A 15,919-nucleotide genomic window follows, 5' to 3' on the forward strand; every position below is an offset into this window, starting at 1 on the left:
TTCTCACCAACACTTCTGCTTTCTATTTGGCATGCATCCAAATTTCTGCTGTGTTAACATTTGCTCCTGGGAGGAGATGAAGGAAAAAAGGTCCATAAGGTTTCCATTGGCCCAGATAGTAGAAACATCTGCTGGATTCATGAGCGGCTTGCTGGCCCAAGTCAACAGGGAGAGTTGATGCTTATCAACCCTGCCATATGAGTCGGTGTTTCCTGTGCCCTGGGGCTACACAAGCTTAATCAAGAAAAAATAAGGAAGCGCATTACATGTCAAAATTCCCTCATTAAATAAGCATTATATATTTTTAAAGTAACTATCATGGCATTTNGAGATGAAGGAAAAAAGGTCCATAAGGTTTCCATTGGCCCAGATAGTAGAAACATCTGCTGGATTCATGAGCAGCTTGCTGGCCCAAGTCAACAGGGAGAGTTGATGCTTATCAACCCTGCCATATGAGTCGGTATTTCCTGTGCCCTGGGGCTACACAAGCTTAATCAGGAAAAAATAAGGAAGAGCATTACATGTCAAAATTCCCTCATTAAATAAGCATTATATATTTTTAAAGTAACTATCATGGCATTATAAATTATGAGTTTAGTACTAATGAAATTCAAATTGTAACAAGTAGCAGATTTTATTGAATTTTATCATTCATTTTTCAATTTTGAGTAATGATGGATTCCATGCATTCAGAACTTTGCTTATGGAGATTTGACCCTTAAATGTGTAGAGTTTGTTGTTCTTGCTGAGAAAAAGTTTGTCAGAAAATTATGTACCACATTTTTTTTTTCATAGTCATCTTTGTAGGTAACTTTAAATTAGCTAGTCAATTATTTAAATGTGAGATTTGGGATTAGAGTCCTGAATATAAATTTGATGAATTATTACTAAATATAATTATTGATTTTTAACACGCAGATTTGCTATTTCAGAAATAGTTGTATTCAGAAGTGTATACTTATTGCCATGTTGTTGCCAATACCCTATATACACTTGCAATTTTTGTTTTGTATTGTTTTTACAGTTGCTCTCTGAGTCTGTGGCTTATCCTATTCAGTGCCCTAAATTTGAAAAATCTGTACCCTCCAAGGATTTGTTAAAATTTTCGTAAAATACAGCAATGGATGGATATCTAAATTTAAGCAATGAGACGTATCAGCTGTTTCTAATAATATGCATCATGTAATATATATTTTTATTTATATATTATATATAGAGAAAAATATATCTTATATTTATCTATCTGTATTTATCTATGTATCTAACATAGCATACATCTTTGGTTTCAGATCTGTCAAAGCATGTAAAACTAGGAATTTGAAATGAAAATCAGTTGTTGCACAAATTATATGTAGAATTCATGAAATTTGGCAGTCTGTTTAGTTTCAATCTGGTCTGGAAAGGAAATAGGACAAATAGGAACAGTTTTGAGCATGAATAATGTGATTACTCTATTCTTATTAGAAGAGCATTTACCTCAGTAGATAGACTATGCAGAAAGTATCCTTTTTGTTAATCTGATATTCTGGTTGCCGAGCCCACTTTACTAGAGCAGCAGCACAATTCTTGGTTTCATGTATATGATAATATCCATGAGACACAACAGGTTTTATCCGACATCAAATGTATCCAAAGGTCACAAGACAAGTGATACAACAAGGATGTCAAGAACTAGCAGAAGCTCTGTGACTCTGAAATGCTTCAGAGTGTGCCCAGTTACTCCTTATTCAAGACTACTGCATCGATTTAGGTAAAACACCTCAGAGAGAAGCCTCCAGCTCTGGAGTCTATTCAGTTTTTTTGCCTTTTTTTTTAAGATTTTATTTATTTACTTGAGAGAGAGAGTGAAAGAGAACAAGCAGGAGGAGAGGCAGAGAGGGAGAAGCAGGCTCCCTGCTGGCAGGGAGCCCAACTCTGGTCTTGATCCCAGGACCCCACCAGGATCATGACCTGAGCAGAAGGCAGACGCTTAACCCACTGAGCCAGACAGGAGCCCCTGAGTTTTGATGCCTTTGTAGGCATGCAGCCTTCACAAGATTATGTCACCAGTTACCATTCTCTGGTACAACGTCATTCAGTCAATCCTCATTTATTATTCAGTAAATATTCCCAACAATGAAATGTAGATGCTTAGTCTAGTGCACAGCCACCTCCCCAGTTCTCCTTTATTTTGAATCCAGTATACACCTATGAACTCCTTGAACTGCAAAGATGATTCAACCAGAGTCAACTTTTTAGGACTTTCTCAAACTAAAGGAAAGACCAAGAACCAGCTGTTAACCCTTTCTTTCCAATATTGTAGTGAAGAGATCACTGGTGTTGCTACCAATACTTTTTTTTCAGTTATCATTTTGCAGCCATCTCTCCAGAACATGTGTTCTTAAAATTTCAGGAATCAGTTGAGATATTTTCAATTCCATCTCTATTTTATTGAAGTTTAATTTTAATAATTTCCATTTGAAACATTCCAATTCATTATAATTTTCTGTTAACAGATTAAAAATGTAGTAACCCCAAAAAGGGATATGAGAAGATGGCATTAATTCTTTCTCTGCTTCATCAGAAGTAGAATTCTTTGAGCCAACTTATCTGTACAAATCTATACAAAGTATCAAGTTTCATTTTAATATTTTCCCACAGCAGTTTCCACTTGCTCTCATAGGGCAGTGTTTCCCCTAGATCTAATGTGGCACTACAAAGGACCTGAACATCAAAGCATGTAAACATGGACAAGATGGGTGAAATCAACATTAATGAAATCTTTGTGCATTCAGAAATGATCAAACAGTGAAAAACACATCCTATTAACCACTGTGTTATTACATTTTTTTTTTGAAAGAGAGCTTGTTCCTTAGGGAACAGTCCAAGTTGATTTATATGTTGCCACATATTGATCAACACTTACATAATTCAGGTGGTGTCATTTTGAACACATGTTTCATGTGTTCAAAAATATGTACCCATTATGTCCATAGCGATATCGTATGCCTGTTAGAGAATGAAATGTAACATGTATTTCTGCCTCTGCTAACAAGAATTTTCTACATGACTCGGGTTCACATACTAATAGTTTCCTTGAGCATAAAAATGGTGTTATTAGAGCAGAAAATACTCATTTCTATTATATTCATCAAAGAAAGAATTGTTTTATAAAGTTTTAAGAGACACTCTCATACAGGAGAAAATTTCAAATATTTTATGACCTCACTTTGCAGTCCTTTGGGAAATCATTATTTATTTGAAAGCATGGTGCTGTTATCCATTCAGGGAAATATATCTTTGAAAAAGAACACTCTTTTAAAAATAATGTGTACATCCTTAGATCGTTTACCAGCAATACTTTCCTTTCTCCCAGATACTACTGCAGTTTCTAAAACAAGCGATAAAACAGAAATTCTCCATTATTAATAAAAAGGCACTTCCCAAAGCAATGACATTTCAGAGTGGAAGCAAGGAATAAATTGTCTCTCAAGGAGTGGGGGGATATGGGAAATATGGGTAACAATTCTGTTTTGATACAAACTCAAGTCAGTGAAAATGGGTCACCATTTACTAGATTATTTACAATGTAAAATTTTTAAAAGTACCAAATTTAGTTACCTTTACAAATTATCCCATGATTTAATGAATTATTTGATATTTTCTCAATAAGGTTCTTGTTATAAACACTATTCTTACAGTGATTCATTTCTAAGATTAAAAATCCTTGCGTTAGGAATAATGATTAATTAGCAGAAAAACCATGTCTTCCAGACATGTATATTGAGTCGCTTCCCTCAGTGGCTTGCCATTGTTAGAATAAATGCAAGCTCCTTATTAAGACATAAAAAGCCCTGAATGATCTGGCCTTTACTTTCTATCCTACCTTGTATTGGGGCCATTAGTCTGTTGCTTTTCATGCACCAGACTCAATGGTTGTTTTTTTTTTTATTTGTTTGTTTGTTTGTTTGTTTTCTTCAGTTCCTTCAATAGTCAACCTCTTTCCTGCCTCTTGCTTAGGATCTTTTACATCAGGTAACTTACTTTTGTGAATACTGGCCACCCTTCTCCAACATTTGTGTCCTTCGGCACTTTTAAATGGTTGGGTCTTTCTCCCCATATAGGTTTCAGCTGAAATGTCACCACCTTCTTAGCCAGGCTTTCCTGTATAAATTTGTGTTTTCTTGTTATCTCTAGGCTGTAAGTTCTAAAGGTAAAATTGCATCATTTCTAGCTTGTTCACGGTTGTATCTCTAGCACCTACAACTTGAAGCACATTCTCAGCACAAAGAATGTATTCTTTGAGTAAATGAATCTCATGAATTATATTTTACAGGCAAAATCCACTACAAACGTGAAGATAATTTTCAGAGAGCCTTAATGTTATATACATTTATGCGTATAGTTCATATGCTTAATATGAGCTGATTGTACATTATTGGCTCTGTGTTTGATAGATATATCTTGTATCTATGACATCTCAAAATTTCTTATTACATCCCTTTATCCAAAGAGTTATAATTCAAATAGACATCTCTGTTGCTCTTTATGTAAACATCTTTATTTAATGTTCCAATGCAATTATTTAAATTTTCTGAAGAGAATAAAGTATGAAAAGAACATTAATGTATAGACAACTTGGCTAATAGTCAATATAATTTTATGCTTGCTGAGTATGCAAATATGTGGTACAATCCAAAAGAAAGATATTATCAATATACCTCCTACAACTAAGTGAAATCACTAATTAGCAACAATATATTAGGCAACAATTAATTTGATTTGGTATATATATATTTTTTCATTTGGAATCAGGGAATACCAGCATAGAAACCAGACTGAAGTCCTAATTGTCTTCTCCATTTATACCTTTCCTTACTATGTTTACCTTATTTTGATAGATATATTTTATATTTTTTAATCAATTGTTTATTTGAAGTTGGGATTTAATAATGCTTGCTTTATTTTCTTGCATTTTTTTCATTTAATTTGCTCCTAGAAATGTTATTAGGAATTTCAATTTTCCTTGAGGTTATTAAATATTCTAAAATGTATTGCAATTCAACTTTATGTGTTACTTTCTTTATATATATGGACATTCTAAGACCTACAGGGTGACATGGAAAAATAGTATCATTTTCCCCCTTCTTACGTGTCATCCTTTCGCAGGGGCTGTGCTAATCTTCTCTATATCATTCCAATTTTAGCATATGTGCTGCTGAAGTGAGCACTTTCCCCCCTTTTTAGTCTCAGGTTGAAGTTTTCCAGAGGAACTTCAATTTTATACAGTTATGTCCCACCCAGTGCAATTTTTTTTTTTTGTTTCCAGAAGATTGATTATTGTACATTCAGCACTATATTCCTCACCTTGTCTTCAGAAGAGTCCTACCATCTGTGTGTTCTTTTCCAGAATATTTCCTCCAGGTTGACATCTCAATTTAGAATTTAGTTACGTGATTGAGCTTCACTGTGAACCAGACTGTGATTGTGGTCATAAATTTCTTTTCTCTGGAAGGCTGCCTCTCAAATGTTCATCAGTTAGCAAGTAAAGCTAGTCAGTTCTGTCTAGGTCTTGCTCATTCACCCTGAAAGCAGTATTCTAGAAAGATAAAATGAATTTATACACACATGTTAAGTAGATGTTAGCCTTTTTGAAGTTATAAAAATAATTTTAAAATTCTCTTATTCTTTTATAATGCTTGGTGAGACATATAGTTTCCTTTTCATTTTAAAATTATTTCCTTTGCTTTTTATTTTTCCACATTATAATACTTGAAGATCTACATAATAGGAAGAGAAACAGTTTTATGACTATGAATGTGAACAATTCATCCAGTTCATTTTTTTCTTGAAAAACTATACATGCCCATTCAATAAATTATTGTTTGGATTTTTGAGAAGATTCAAAACATTTTAGAATAAATTAAATATAGGTAAATTAATGAAAGCAAATATATTTTAATGTTATTTCAAAATTTATTTCAGGGGTGCCTGGGTGGCGTAGTCGTTAAGCATCTGCCTTCGGCTCAGGGCGTGATCCCGGTGTTATGGGATCGAGCCCCACATCAGGCTCCTCTGCTATGAGCCTGCTTCTTCCTCTCGCACTCCCCCTGCCTGTATTCCCTCTCTTGCTAGCTGTCTCTATCTCTGTCAAATAAATAAATAAAATCTTTAAAAAAAATGATTTCAGCTTCAAAGCTAGATATATTTATAATTAATCTGTTCTGAGTCCATGATATTTTAATAACTCTTTGTTTATTATGCATTTTCACCGAATAACAGGCAAAAAACAAGCAAAGAATGAAAACAACTGGTTTTGTGCAAATACATGTTTTTAAAATATTGGGCATTCTTTTAAAATTCAGATAATGTTTTAAAACATAGTGAAGCAATACAACCACTAGGCAAGAATGTAAAACTGTCATGAAACAGCTATTCCTAGAATTTTATATATATTCTCTGAAACTTAGAATTTTATAAATTAAGGAAAATATAAATTTTGTGATATGACTGAGTAATATAAAATTAATGGATGAAATTGGAGAAATCTACCTTAGGTAGAAAGAAAAACTGCTGGGAATATTTATAATACAGAAGGCTGAGGTATACTATCTCACAAAAACATTTTTGAAATGTCGGGCAGGTGCTGATGTAATATTTCATCTACATTACCGGTTTCTTCAGGCGATCCCTGATCCTGATAATCAAGAATTGACTCTAATTATAAATCCTATCAGAGACACAGCAAAAGGTAACTAGTTTTGATATGATGTTGTGTAGTTAACTGGGTCACCTACTCACAGTCACTGTGTAGGTTAATTGGATACAACCCAATGGCAATCCCATTGGTTTCCTGTGAGTGTCCAGGAAAACCTACTATCACATTCTGGAAAAAGGAAAGAGAGGTGAAATTTCTACAGGAGAATTATGATTCTCTGGGTCAGGAGCTGTGGGAGCCACTGTAAATCTGAAAGAGCCTTTTGTCAAGGATCAGAAGCCAACAAAGGCCCTGGGCCAAGCTTTGAGTACACAGAGATTCTGCTCCAGGAGTTGGGAGCAGAATGGGTGGCTCACAATGGCCAGAGTGAATACCAGGATCTGGTCTATGGGATTGTAACTGCTGAAGCTGCCAGTTTGGCACTGTTATATTCTGATATCAGGAGGAGAAAGCCCTTCCAACCTTCCTGGCCTTGCAAGACCCATTGCCCGCCAGCTTTGTTTCTTCCCTGCCTTGATCTGGCAGTTGCAATGGAACACAGGTCTCCAATGTGCTTGCTGTCTCTATGGAAACTGGCAAGCAGCACCAGACTGATGGCCATGCTCCATAGTGGCTGGGCAGAGGGGTGGCACAGAAGGTGGATACCAGGTGTTATACTCTATAAGACAAGCTGAATCCTGGAAGGATGGAGTCAAAGAAAAATAAATTGTATGTGGTCACTTAGGAAAACAGAATACTTAAAGTTGTTCAGACAAACCTAAAAGCTAGAATGAAATCATGGGAACATTGCTAGAGAATTCCAAATATTTGAAAGAACAGAGGGACATTCCAGGAGTGGAAACATCTTGCACTTAGTTAGCAGTCTTAATTTTTCCTCCAATTTCCTTTCTCACATGATAGAGCATTTATTGCACTTCTCTTGAGAATTTTAAGCTTGCATTAATAGCATTTGTGCTTTTCAATCCAACAGGCTTTAGTATGCAATATGTGTTTCAGTACACACAACTACTGAGCCACAACTTTCACATTAGAAGGTTATTTGTTTAGAATGCCTTCAGTAATTTGGTGGAAGTAATAGCATGCTGTGTGTGCATTTAGATATATTTTTAGACTCTAAGCAACAAGAATGATCTTAAACTTTCTAAGATTCAGGTTCTTTGTATAAATCCCAAACCTGTTGATGGAACAGATGAAAAGGAAGGGGAGGAAGGGAAACACAAGGCTGAGAACAGTTGATGGGAGGACCTAGAGAATAGTAAGCTCCTTTTGTGTATCATTTAGAAATGAATTGCCTATTTCTGTCTTTTCTTATATTTAAGAACCTGTAACAGTACTGGGTATCTACTGATCCATTTGGCACCTGTTCTTTTCATAACCAAAATATGAGAACTTTAATGAGACCAGTATTTTGCATTTAAAATGGGGTTCTTGAGAGGACACAAAAATATTTAAAAACAAGTCAAATCATTATGTATGCCACTTGACTCAGATGCCAGTAACTCTGTTGAATTCAATAATTTTGTAGACTTTGTTGACAGTTTTCTCTAAGTATAAATATGTTCCCAAAGGAAGAATCAAAGTATGTGGCATTGTTTATCTCATGAGAAGTTTATGCTTTCTTATTGAAAAACTATATCTTAGATTCTCTTCACATCTTGTTTTTATTTGTTCCCCTTCACTGTTGTTAAATCCAGTTCTTCCTTTGAGAAAGTTGTGCTCATTTTCAGGAAGAAAAATAATGAGGGTCCTCGGTTCCTGTTAAATAACCCACAAAAGTTGATCATTTACCCTGAAAAACCACTGACTGTAACTCCCTCTCAGATGTGCAAGGCCTCACCCTCTGCCTGTCTGTCTAGATATATCTCAGGTGATTATTGCCCTTAGTAAGTGAGCACTCATGCACAGTGTGCACTGATCCACTGTTGTGGCCCACATTTAATCTTTAGTGCAGGACGAGAGATGGAGAAAACCATCACCTTCACTCATCATCCATTCAGGAGATAGCAAGGCTTGAATAATGCTGTTTTTGGAAGCAGAGCCATGTTTTGGGATCAGTGTTCAAACATGCATTTTTGCCTTTCTGCTCTCTTTCAACAATACTGCTGGCTTCAAAGATCTCTCTTTGCTGCTTTGCTTATTGCTTCTCTACAGTACTGGCACATCACAGCCTGTCAGCAAGGTCGAGGTGGCCATGATCTTAGAATTTGCTTCTCTATGTACTGTGTGACAGTATGTTGGGTTCTTGGTGGTCAGTCAGTGAGAGCACGCTTGAAATGTGGGAAGCAAGGACAGCTCTTAACTAACTGAGGTCAACAGGAGTCAAGACTCAGTTCAGTTGGTTTTGAATTTGGTAATTCCTGATTCAGACAAGAAAAGGTTTGATCCGTTTTTCCCTGAGTATATGAGAAATAGAAACATTGAGGGAATAATGGCAGCTTCTCTGTTTGCTATTTAAAGACAGGGTCAGGAAAGCCATCTTTGCAGACTATTAAATAATTGCTCTTCATTAAAGTGTCTTTCACAGCAATAAATTAGCAAATTGTTTCCATATAACTACTGAAACTAGCCTAAATGGTTTTCAGTCCCTGATGTTAGTTAGAAATAAACTTGGCAGCCTAAGGAAACTATCAAGTTCAACAGAGTAGAGGAAAAAAAGAGATCGTTTGAAGGACTTTTATTGGAAGAATGATGAATGGGAGAGGAAAAGGACTCCTGGAAAATGATTTGAGGAAAAGGGGGAAAGGGACTGAAGAGACTCAAAATACAAAGAGAAGAACTTCAAAAATAGAGCTATATTACATTGGAAAGAGATCATTGGTTTTCAGAAAAAAACCAAAAGCTTTATTTATGCTAAATATGTAGGTAAGAGGGGCGCCTGGGTGGCACAGCAGTTAAGCATCTGCCTTCAGCTCACTGCTGATGTAGGTAAGAGGGGCGCCTGGGTGGCACAGCAGTTAAGCATCTGCCTTCAGCTCACTGCGTGATCCCGGCGTTATGGGATCGAGCCCCACATCAGGCTCCTCCACTATGAGCCTGCTTCTTCTTCTCCCNCTAAATATGTAGGTAAGAGGGGCGCCTGGGTGGCACAGCAGTTAAGCATCTGCCTTCGGCTCAGGGCGTGATCCCGGCGTTATGGGATCGAGCCCCACATCAGGCTCCTCCACTATGAGCCTGCTTCTTCTTCTCCCACTCCCCCTGCTTGTGTTCCCTCTCTCGCTGGCTGTCTCTCTGTCGAATAAATAAATAAAATCTTTAAATAAAAAAAAAATAAAAATAAATAAATATGTAGGTAAGAGCCCCAAACAAGAGACATCAAAGGTGGCTTTTCCAGTGGTGTGCTGTAGAAATGATTAACAACTGCCTGTGTGTGAAAAACCACTGACTTGAGCTGTTTGCCAATCTCCATAGTGAAAAGACTCTCACTGTGGTCCATCTGAAACTAGCAGGGTACATCATTGAGCATAAAGTGAGAAGAGTTACATTCGGTTGACTCTCATGAGCTGGTATGAGCCAGCTCTAGTACATTGCAGCTTTTACTTGAATTTCAAATGCTCCTTCACTTATTAAAAATAGATGTAAAAGGTTTAAGTGCATCTTTGAAATGTTTAATTCCAAACTCTATGCTTATTTTATAACAGCTACTCAGTCAGAGTTAAGTTCACTTTCTTTTCCAGTTTTTTTGGTTAAGCATGTGAGGTATGAAGACAGAGTGGGAGGGCTCAGAACCTGGCTGCTGCACTTCCTAGCTGTGTGACTGTGGGCACATTATTTAAGGTCTCTTTGCATCAGTTCCTGCATCGTCAAGGTAGAGATGACAAGGTTGGCATGAAAAGTATCACTGATAAAAAAAAAATGTGCTTAGAATAGTGCCTAGAATATTATGAATGCTCAGATAAGTTTAACTGTATTTTTCATATCTTTACAGTTGACTTAGTGATTGTGGAAGAAGATAACAGAAGAAGGGTACCATAAAAATGGCAGGTGGGGCACCTGGGTGGCTCAGTCGGTTGAGCAGCCAACTCTTGGTTTCTGCCCAGGTCATCATCTCAGGGTTGTGAGATTGAGCCCCTCATCAGGCTCCATGCAGGAAGTCTGCTGGAGATTCTCTGCCTCACTGACTCCCTCTGCCCCTCCTGCCATTCTCTCTCTCTTTCTCTCTCTCTCAAAATAAATAAATAAATGAATCTATAAAATGAATGTTGATTCAAGGGAAATTGGACCAGGAAAGGAAAGTAAAATATTTTCCATCTCAGTGTTCTGTCTACCTAAGAGAGCTTAGGTAGGGATTATTATACTCAATATTCAAGAAAAGTTATTGTCTTGTATGTTTTTCCCCTTCTGGAGCATAAATTGTCATAGTCAGTCTTTTTATGTCCCATTTTGGGTGCTGACAGTGGTATTGGATGTGTCTGTTCTAGGCCACCTCTGTTATATCTTATGTGTACTCCTCATGATTCTCAGTTAGAACTTCAAAAAAAAATGTCATAAGATAATATACTAATAAGGATTTTATTTATTAAATTTTCCATATTTTTTTCTTGGTAAAGAATTAGTCTCTCCTCCTGCCCCTCTATTTTGACCATGAACAAATGCAGCAGACTTGAGTTACTGTGGTCATTCTCCTGTCACAAGCTCCCCTACAATGTCGGCTACTGCTCTAAGAACATGTTCATTTTGGATAATGGGCACCCACTGGAAGCTCCAACTCACAGTACAGAATGTTAAGCAATGTAACTGACTCAAAGATAAGTAAGATGATCTCATCAACCAGCCCTTTAATTATCTTAGAAACAATTCCAGGAGACTGATATTTATGCAAATAATGAAAGGGTATAAACACAAAGGGGGGGAGAGAAAATGATGGACATAGGCTGCCTGGAAAAATAGCTACCTTCTATGATTCCAAAGTGGAAGTTTTGTTTCCTTTACATTTGATCATAAATGTGTTTGATAAGCATAACCCCTCTGAAATCTAGGATGGTGCTGAGTTTAGCCAGAGGAAAGATCCTTTTAAAGGAAGGTCTCAAATGATATGACCAATGCATTTCAGAAATCCTTATAGATGGGGGTAATAAAGAAAGTTATATACCACACCTAGACTGCCCTCTCCCTTGCCTTCACACCATCTCACAAAGTTTCCTGACGCTGCAGTCTCCTTAGCAAGTTTCTCTTTTTCTGTGCATCTTTCAGATGTTGATTCATACAAGGCAAATCATATCCCCCAAAATACTTGTTTAATGAATGCATTGAAATGCATTGAAAATGAATCCTTAATTTGGTAACATACTAATTTTGCTAATTGGGAAAATTAGTAACGTCTTTGGAAAGACTCTCTGAAATTGAATTAAATGACAACCTTGAGCCACAAAGAGTTAAAAGAGAAACTTAGCAGTTAACCTGATGCTCTCTCCAGGTTATAACCAGAAGTAAAAGGCAATTCAAAGCTTGAGAAGAAGTTTGACTGTCTACAAAACTGGCTTTTGAATTGATTTTGGAAACCGCATATCCTAAGGGTATTTAAGATTAGTAGATTCTCCACATGAGTTTGCTTTCTATTGGGAAAAACTAAATTATTTGACTGCAGGGATTTTAGGCTGCAAGTCCCAGGGAACTGAAGTCATAATACTTTAAAGTCAGAATCCACGTGGGGAGAAGATGGAGGGAAGTTGTCCTAATCTCCTACCTGAAAGGAAAAGGAACAGGTGTGCAAGTGTATATGAAGTAACTGGCATGCAGAAGACCCTAACAAATATTTCTTTCTTTCTTCTCTAGGCCAGTAAGGGAAGACTGAAATAATTGTCAAAAGTAAGTTCTGAATAGGGTAGGTTATTTGAGGGCAGTTGATATTGACATCCCCTCTTATCTGATTTTAATGCTACAACTAAATCTATGAGGACGTAGTTCAGCTAGGTATGCAACTGAAAATTTCATTGTTAAATTATTTACCCATTTATTTTTTTTTATTGTTGTCTAATTCACACTTAAGCAAATAGTGATCAAGTTACTATGACACAGCAGTCTTTGTGGGAAAATAAGAATAAAATATTGAACTTTCAGAACAAACCCCAAATGGTTCATTGACTTTGTTTCACCATGGAAAATCACTTAACCTCCCAGTGTCAGTTTACCCATCTGTGAAATGAGAAGGATAATATTTTCTTATGGGGATGTTTTGAAAATTATTTTGCAAATGTAGTGGATGAAATTGTTGCAAACATCACTGCTCTGTTTCCACTTCTTTAAAGAAGCAGACAATATTATGTATGTACCAGTTGATAGTCAAATTGTCACCTGGGATGAATTGTGTATTCTTGTTAGCAGTTGTGTGCTTTTTATTACTTAAAGAATCCCTCCTCTCTCACATTGTCGAGTTTATGTGTTACATCAATACTTGGGAATCTGAGCAAAATATCTTAAAATCATTCTGAGCTTCATATTTATGAACTGGTAATCTGATATCTCTGGTAATTATTCCTTCTTTCTGTTTCAGCTCATGTTTTCTCTTATGTGGTTTTTCGCCTCACCTCACTTCACAAGATTGATAGTTTTCCATGTTTCCCTGCTAGAGGTCACCTCTGAGCTGAAGGCAAAACACATCCCACTCTGGCTCCTGTTGACTTTTAAGTCAACTAGCAAAGAATTTATTCCAGACATCTCCTAACCTCAATTTAAAAACTCCACCCTAAAGATTACAGGGAGATATCCTGGGAAGTTGCCATAGTGACTCTAAGAGGTTGGCACTGAGAAGACAAAGCTACTGATATCAGATTTTATACTTGATAGGCTTAATTATATAACATGGTCATGAACCCCTGCGCTTGTGTCATTCAGGTCTGGAAAGAAATTTTCCCCTTCAGGCTCTTCTGTCTCTTATGGTGCCAATCAACAGGCTTCTTGGTAATAAGATCCTTTATGCCAATAGCTCCAGCATAACCTCAAGTGGTGCTTGTGGTAATGATAGAATCATTACAAAACTAAAGAAGAAAAGGGAAATATATTTCATGGGTGTGATCAAGTCATCATAATGTTCTTGCATATGTAAATTATCCTTGACTTAATGAACTACCTTGCTCACATAATAGTATTTTAACCTGGCTCTGGAAAGTCATTTTTTACCCATGTTGATAATTGTTACCAGACTTGGCAGAGCTCATATTCAGATCATCTCACTGAAGTGAAATTTATGTATTATGTTTCCATGTGCATGAATTTTGTTTTAACTACTAGAAGTGTTCTTATTAAGTAAAGCTGTTAATATGAATTATTTTAATAAATTAGTATGATACTTAGGAAGATAGAATACTTGATTATATTCTAATGATATCCAATTTGACAAGGGTCATTTAAAATATGTGCTTTTTTCTTGATTATAAAAGAAATATATATTCATTGGGGAAAATCAGGAAACTAGAGAAAGGAACAAAAGAGGATATTATCTCTATCTCCTAGGTTAATCTCTTTAAGATTTTGATAGATATTCTACAAGATGAACACTTTTTGAAAAATACTTACATTGTTTTCTCCAACACATTTCATGTTTCTAAAAACAGCTACATCTACAAGAAGCTCTGGTAAAATAGGATTGGTTTTTTTTATTTCTTTTTATCAGAAATTGAATCTAAAGTTCTAGTATCCGTTTTTCATAGACTTTATTCAGGATTATAAAAGCTACTGGGGAAGTATTTTATGTGGTTTCCTCTGCTGCTTTAGAGAGTTCAATTCAGCCAAAATTATTCCAGTGCCTTATTTTCAAAGATGACTAGAGCCACCCTATATAATTAATGCAAGGCCAAAGGAAATTAATGATAATCATGTTACTATTTGAATATAAATCTTCATGTGTGCCTAGGAGGCAAAGGTTTTCTGGAACACATAAGGGAGTATGAAGGAGTCTTAATGGTATGCAAAACTGCTGTCCCCTGATTAAAAGATTTTCAATTTTTTTTTCTTTTTGTCTTTTTGTAATATATAGTTTTGTTGTTGTTTGGTTGGTTTAATTTTTTGGGAGGGTTAGAAGTTAAGTCCAATGTAGCTCTTGGGAAGTTAATCATTTTATAACCTTCATTTAATCAACATTTTCTTTAATCCCCTTTTAGGCAGCCAAGGGCAGTTTCCACTAACGCAGAATGTAACCGTTGTTGAAGGTGGAACTGCGATTTTGACCTGCAGGGTTGATCAAAATGATAACACCTCCCTCCAGTGGTCAAATCCAGCTCAACAGACTCTGTACTTTGATGACAAGAAAGGTGAATACATTTTCTTTTAAATGTTTTAATCATATTCTGAAATATCCTAATTATAATGAATCTATTTTTCTGAGATGATTCAGATTATTCGTTTTGATTACCAAACTGCTGCTGCTTGTATTTAAACATGTTAAATATTAAATACTTTAGTTTGCAAGTCATAAACACTAAAGATAACCTATGTCAACTTTTTAATAAAATAAACAGTCTCAATTCTGTTTCAAAAATCATTTTATGCTTTCTCTTAACCATTATCTTTTCTCTAGATATCATATTCCTTCTTTCTTGTAGTTGCCTTGTGTTTAACTGTTTTTTCCTCACTCTAGGTAATATATATATATATTTTATTAACCTTAGCTTAATATATTTAGAAGATGCTGTATGATTTTGGAAAGCTTTGCGATTTTATTCTTATGAATGGGAAGGAAAGTAAGAATTGTAGAAACAATTCCCATAACAAGTTTAAGTAAATTCATGTTTCCAAATAAAGAACTGAAATTTAAAAGATGTGTTTACTTCAAGTTGAGTTAGACTTCATCAATTAACTGGGCTCCTAATTGGATGATAGATTTTGATTAAAGTTTTTTTTAGAAAAGTAATGAAATCATAATATGTAATTCAAGCAAACAACTAAAAGTATACACCGAATTTCCATCCTTCATCCATTATTATAAACATTAGGAGGAAAAGTGAGTTCATGAACTATAATAAAAATATGGAGCTGTTGCTATAGATACATTTAAATTATATAGAATATAAATATCTATTTATATATCAGCTAGTCAGCACGGTCTTAATATCTGGATTTCTTATGAATCTGTGTAGATAACAGTAAGATAATTTGAAATCAATTCCATTTTAATGGTTAAAGTGTAGTTAAATTAGTCCAATAAATGTGCCCATTTGCCCTAAAATAGGAATTCTGTATTTTTTTTTACCTTGCTGTAGTTTTCCATCTTTGATGTACTCTAGTTTT

At 35.6% G+C, this 15,919-nt stretch overlaps 1 protein-coding gene and 1 non-coding gene across 2 annotated transcripts in view; one reads left to right on the forward strand and one right to left on the reverse strand.

The window, feature by feature from the left end:
* The window catches only part of CADM2 (cell adhesion molecule 2), a 309,124-nt gene that overhangs the window by 54,097 nt on the left and 239,108 nt on the right, over positions 1 to 15,919 (forward strand). The window contains exon 2 of the mRNA XM_034656944.1: positions 14,794 to 14,943. Within this exon, the coding sequence (XP_034512835.1) occupies positions 14,794 to 14,943 (150 nt within the window). The remainder of the gene's footprint in view (positions 1 to 14,793; positions 14,944 to 15,919) is intronic.
* On the reverse strand, positions 5,103 to 5,210 carry LOC117795647. Its single transcript, XR_004619726.1, has one exon. It is a non-coding gene; the product is annotated as a U6 spliceosomal RNA (small nuclear RNA).

The sequence above is a fragment of the Ailuropoda melanoleuca genome, chromosome 1 (assembly GCF_002007445.2).
Source record: "Ailuropoda melanoleuca isolate Jingjing chromosome 1, ASM200744v2, whole genome shotgun sequence".
NCBI classification, from domain to species: domain Eukaryota; kingdom Metazoa; phylum Chordata; class Mammalia; order Carnivora; family Ursidae; genus Ailuropoda; species Ailuropoda melanoleuca.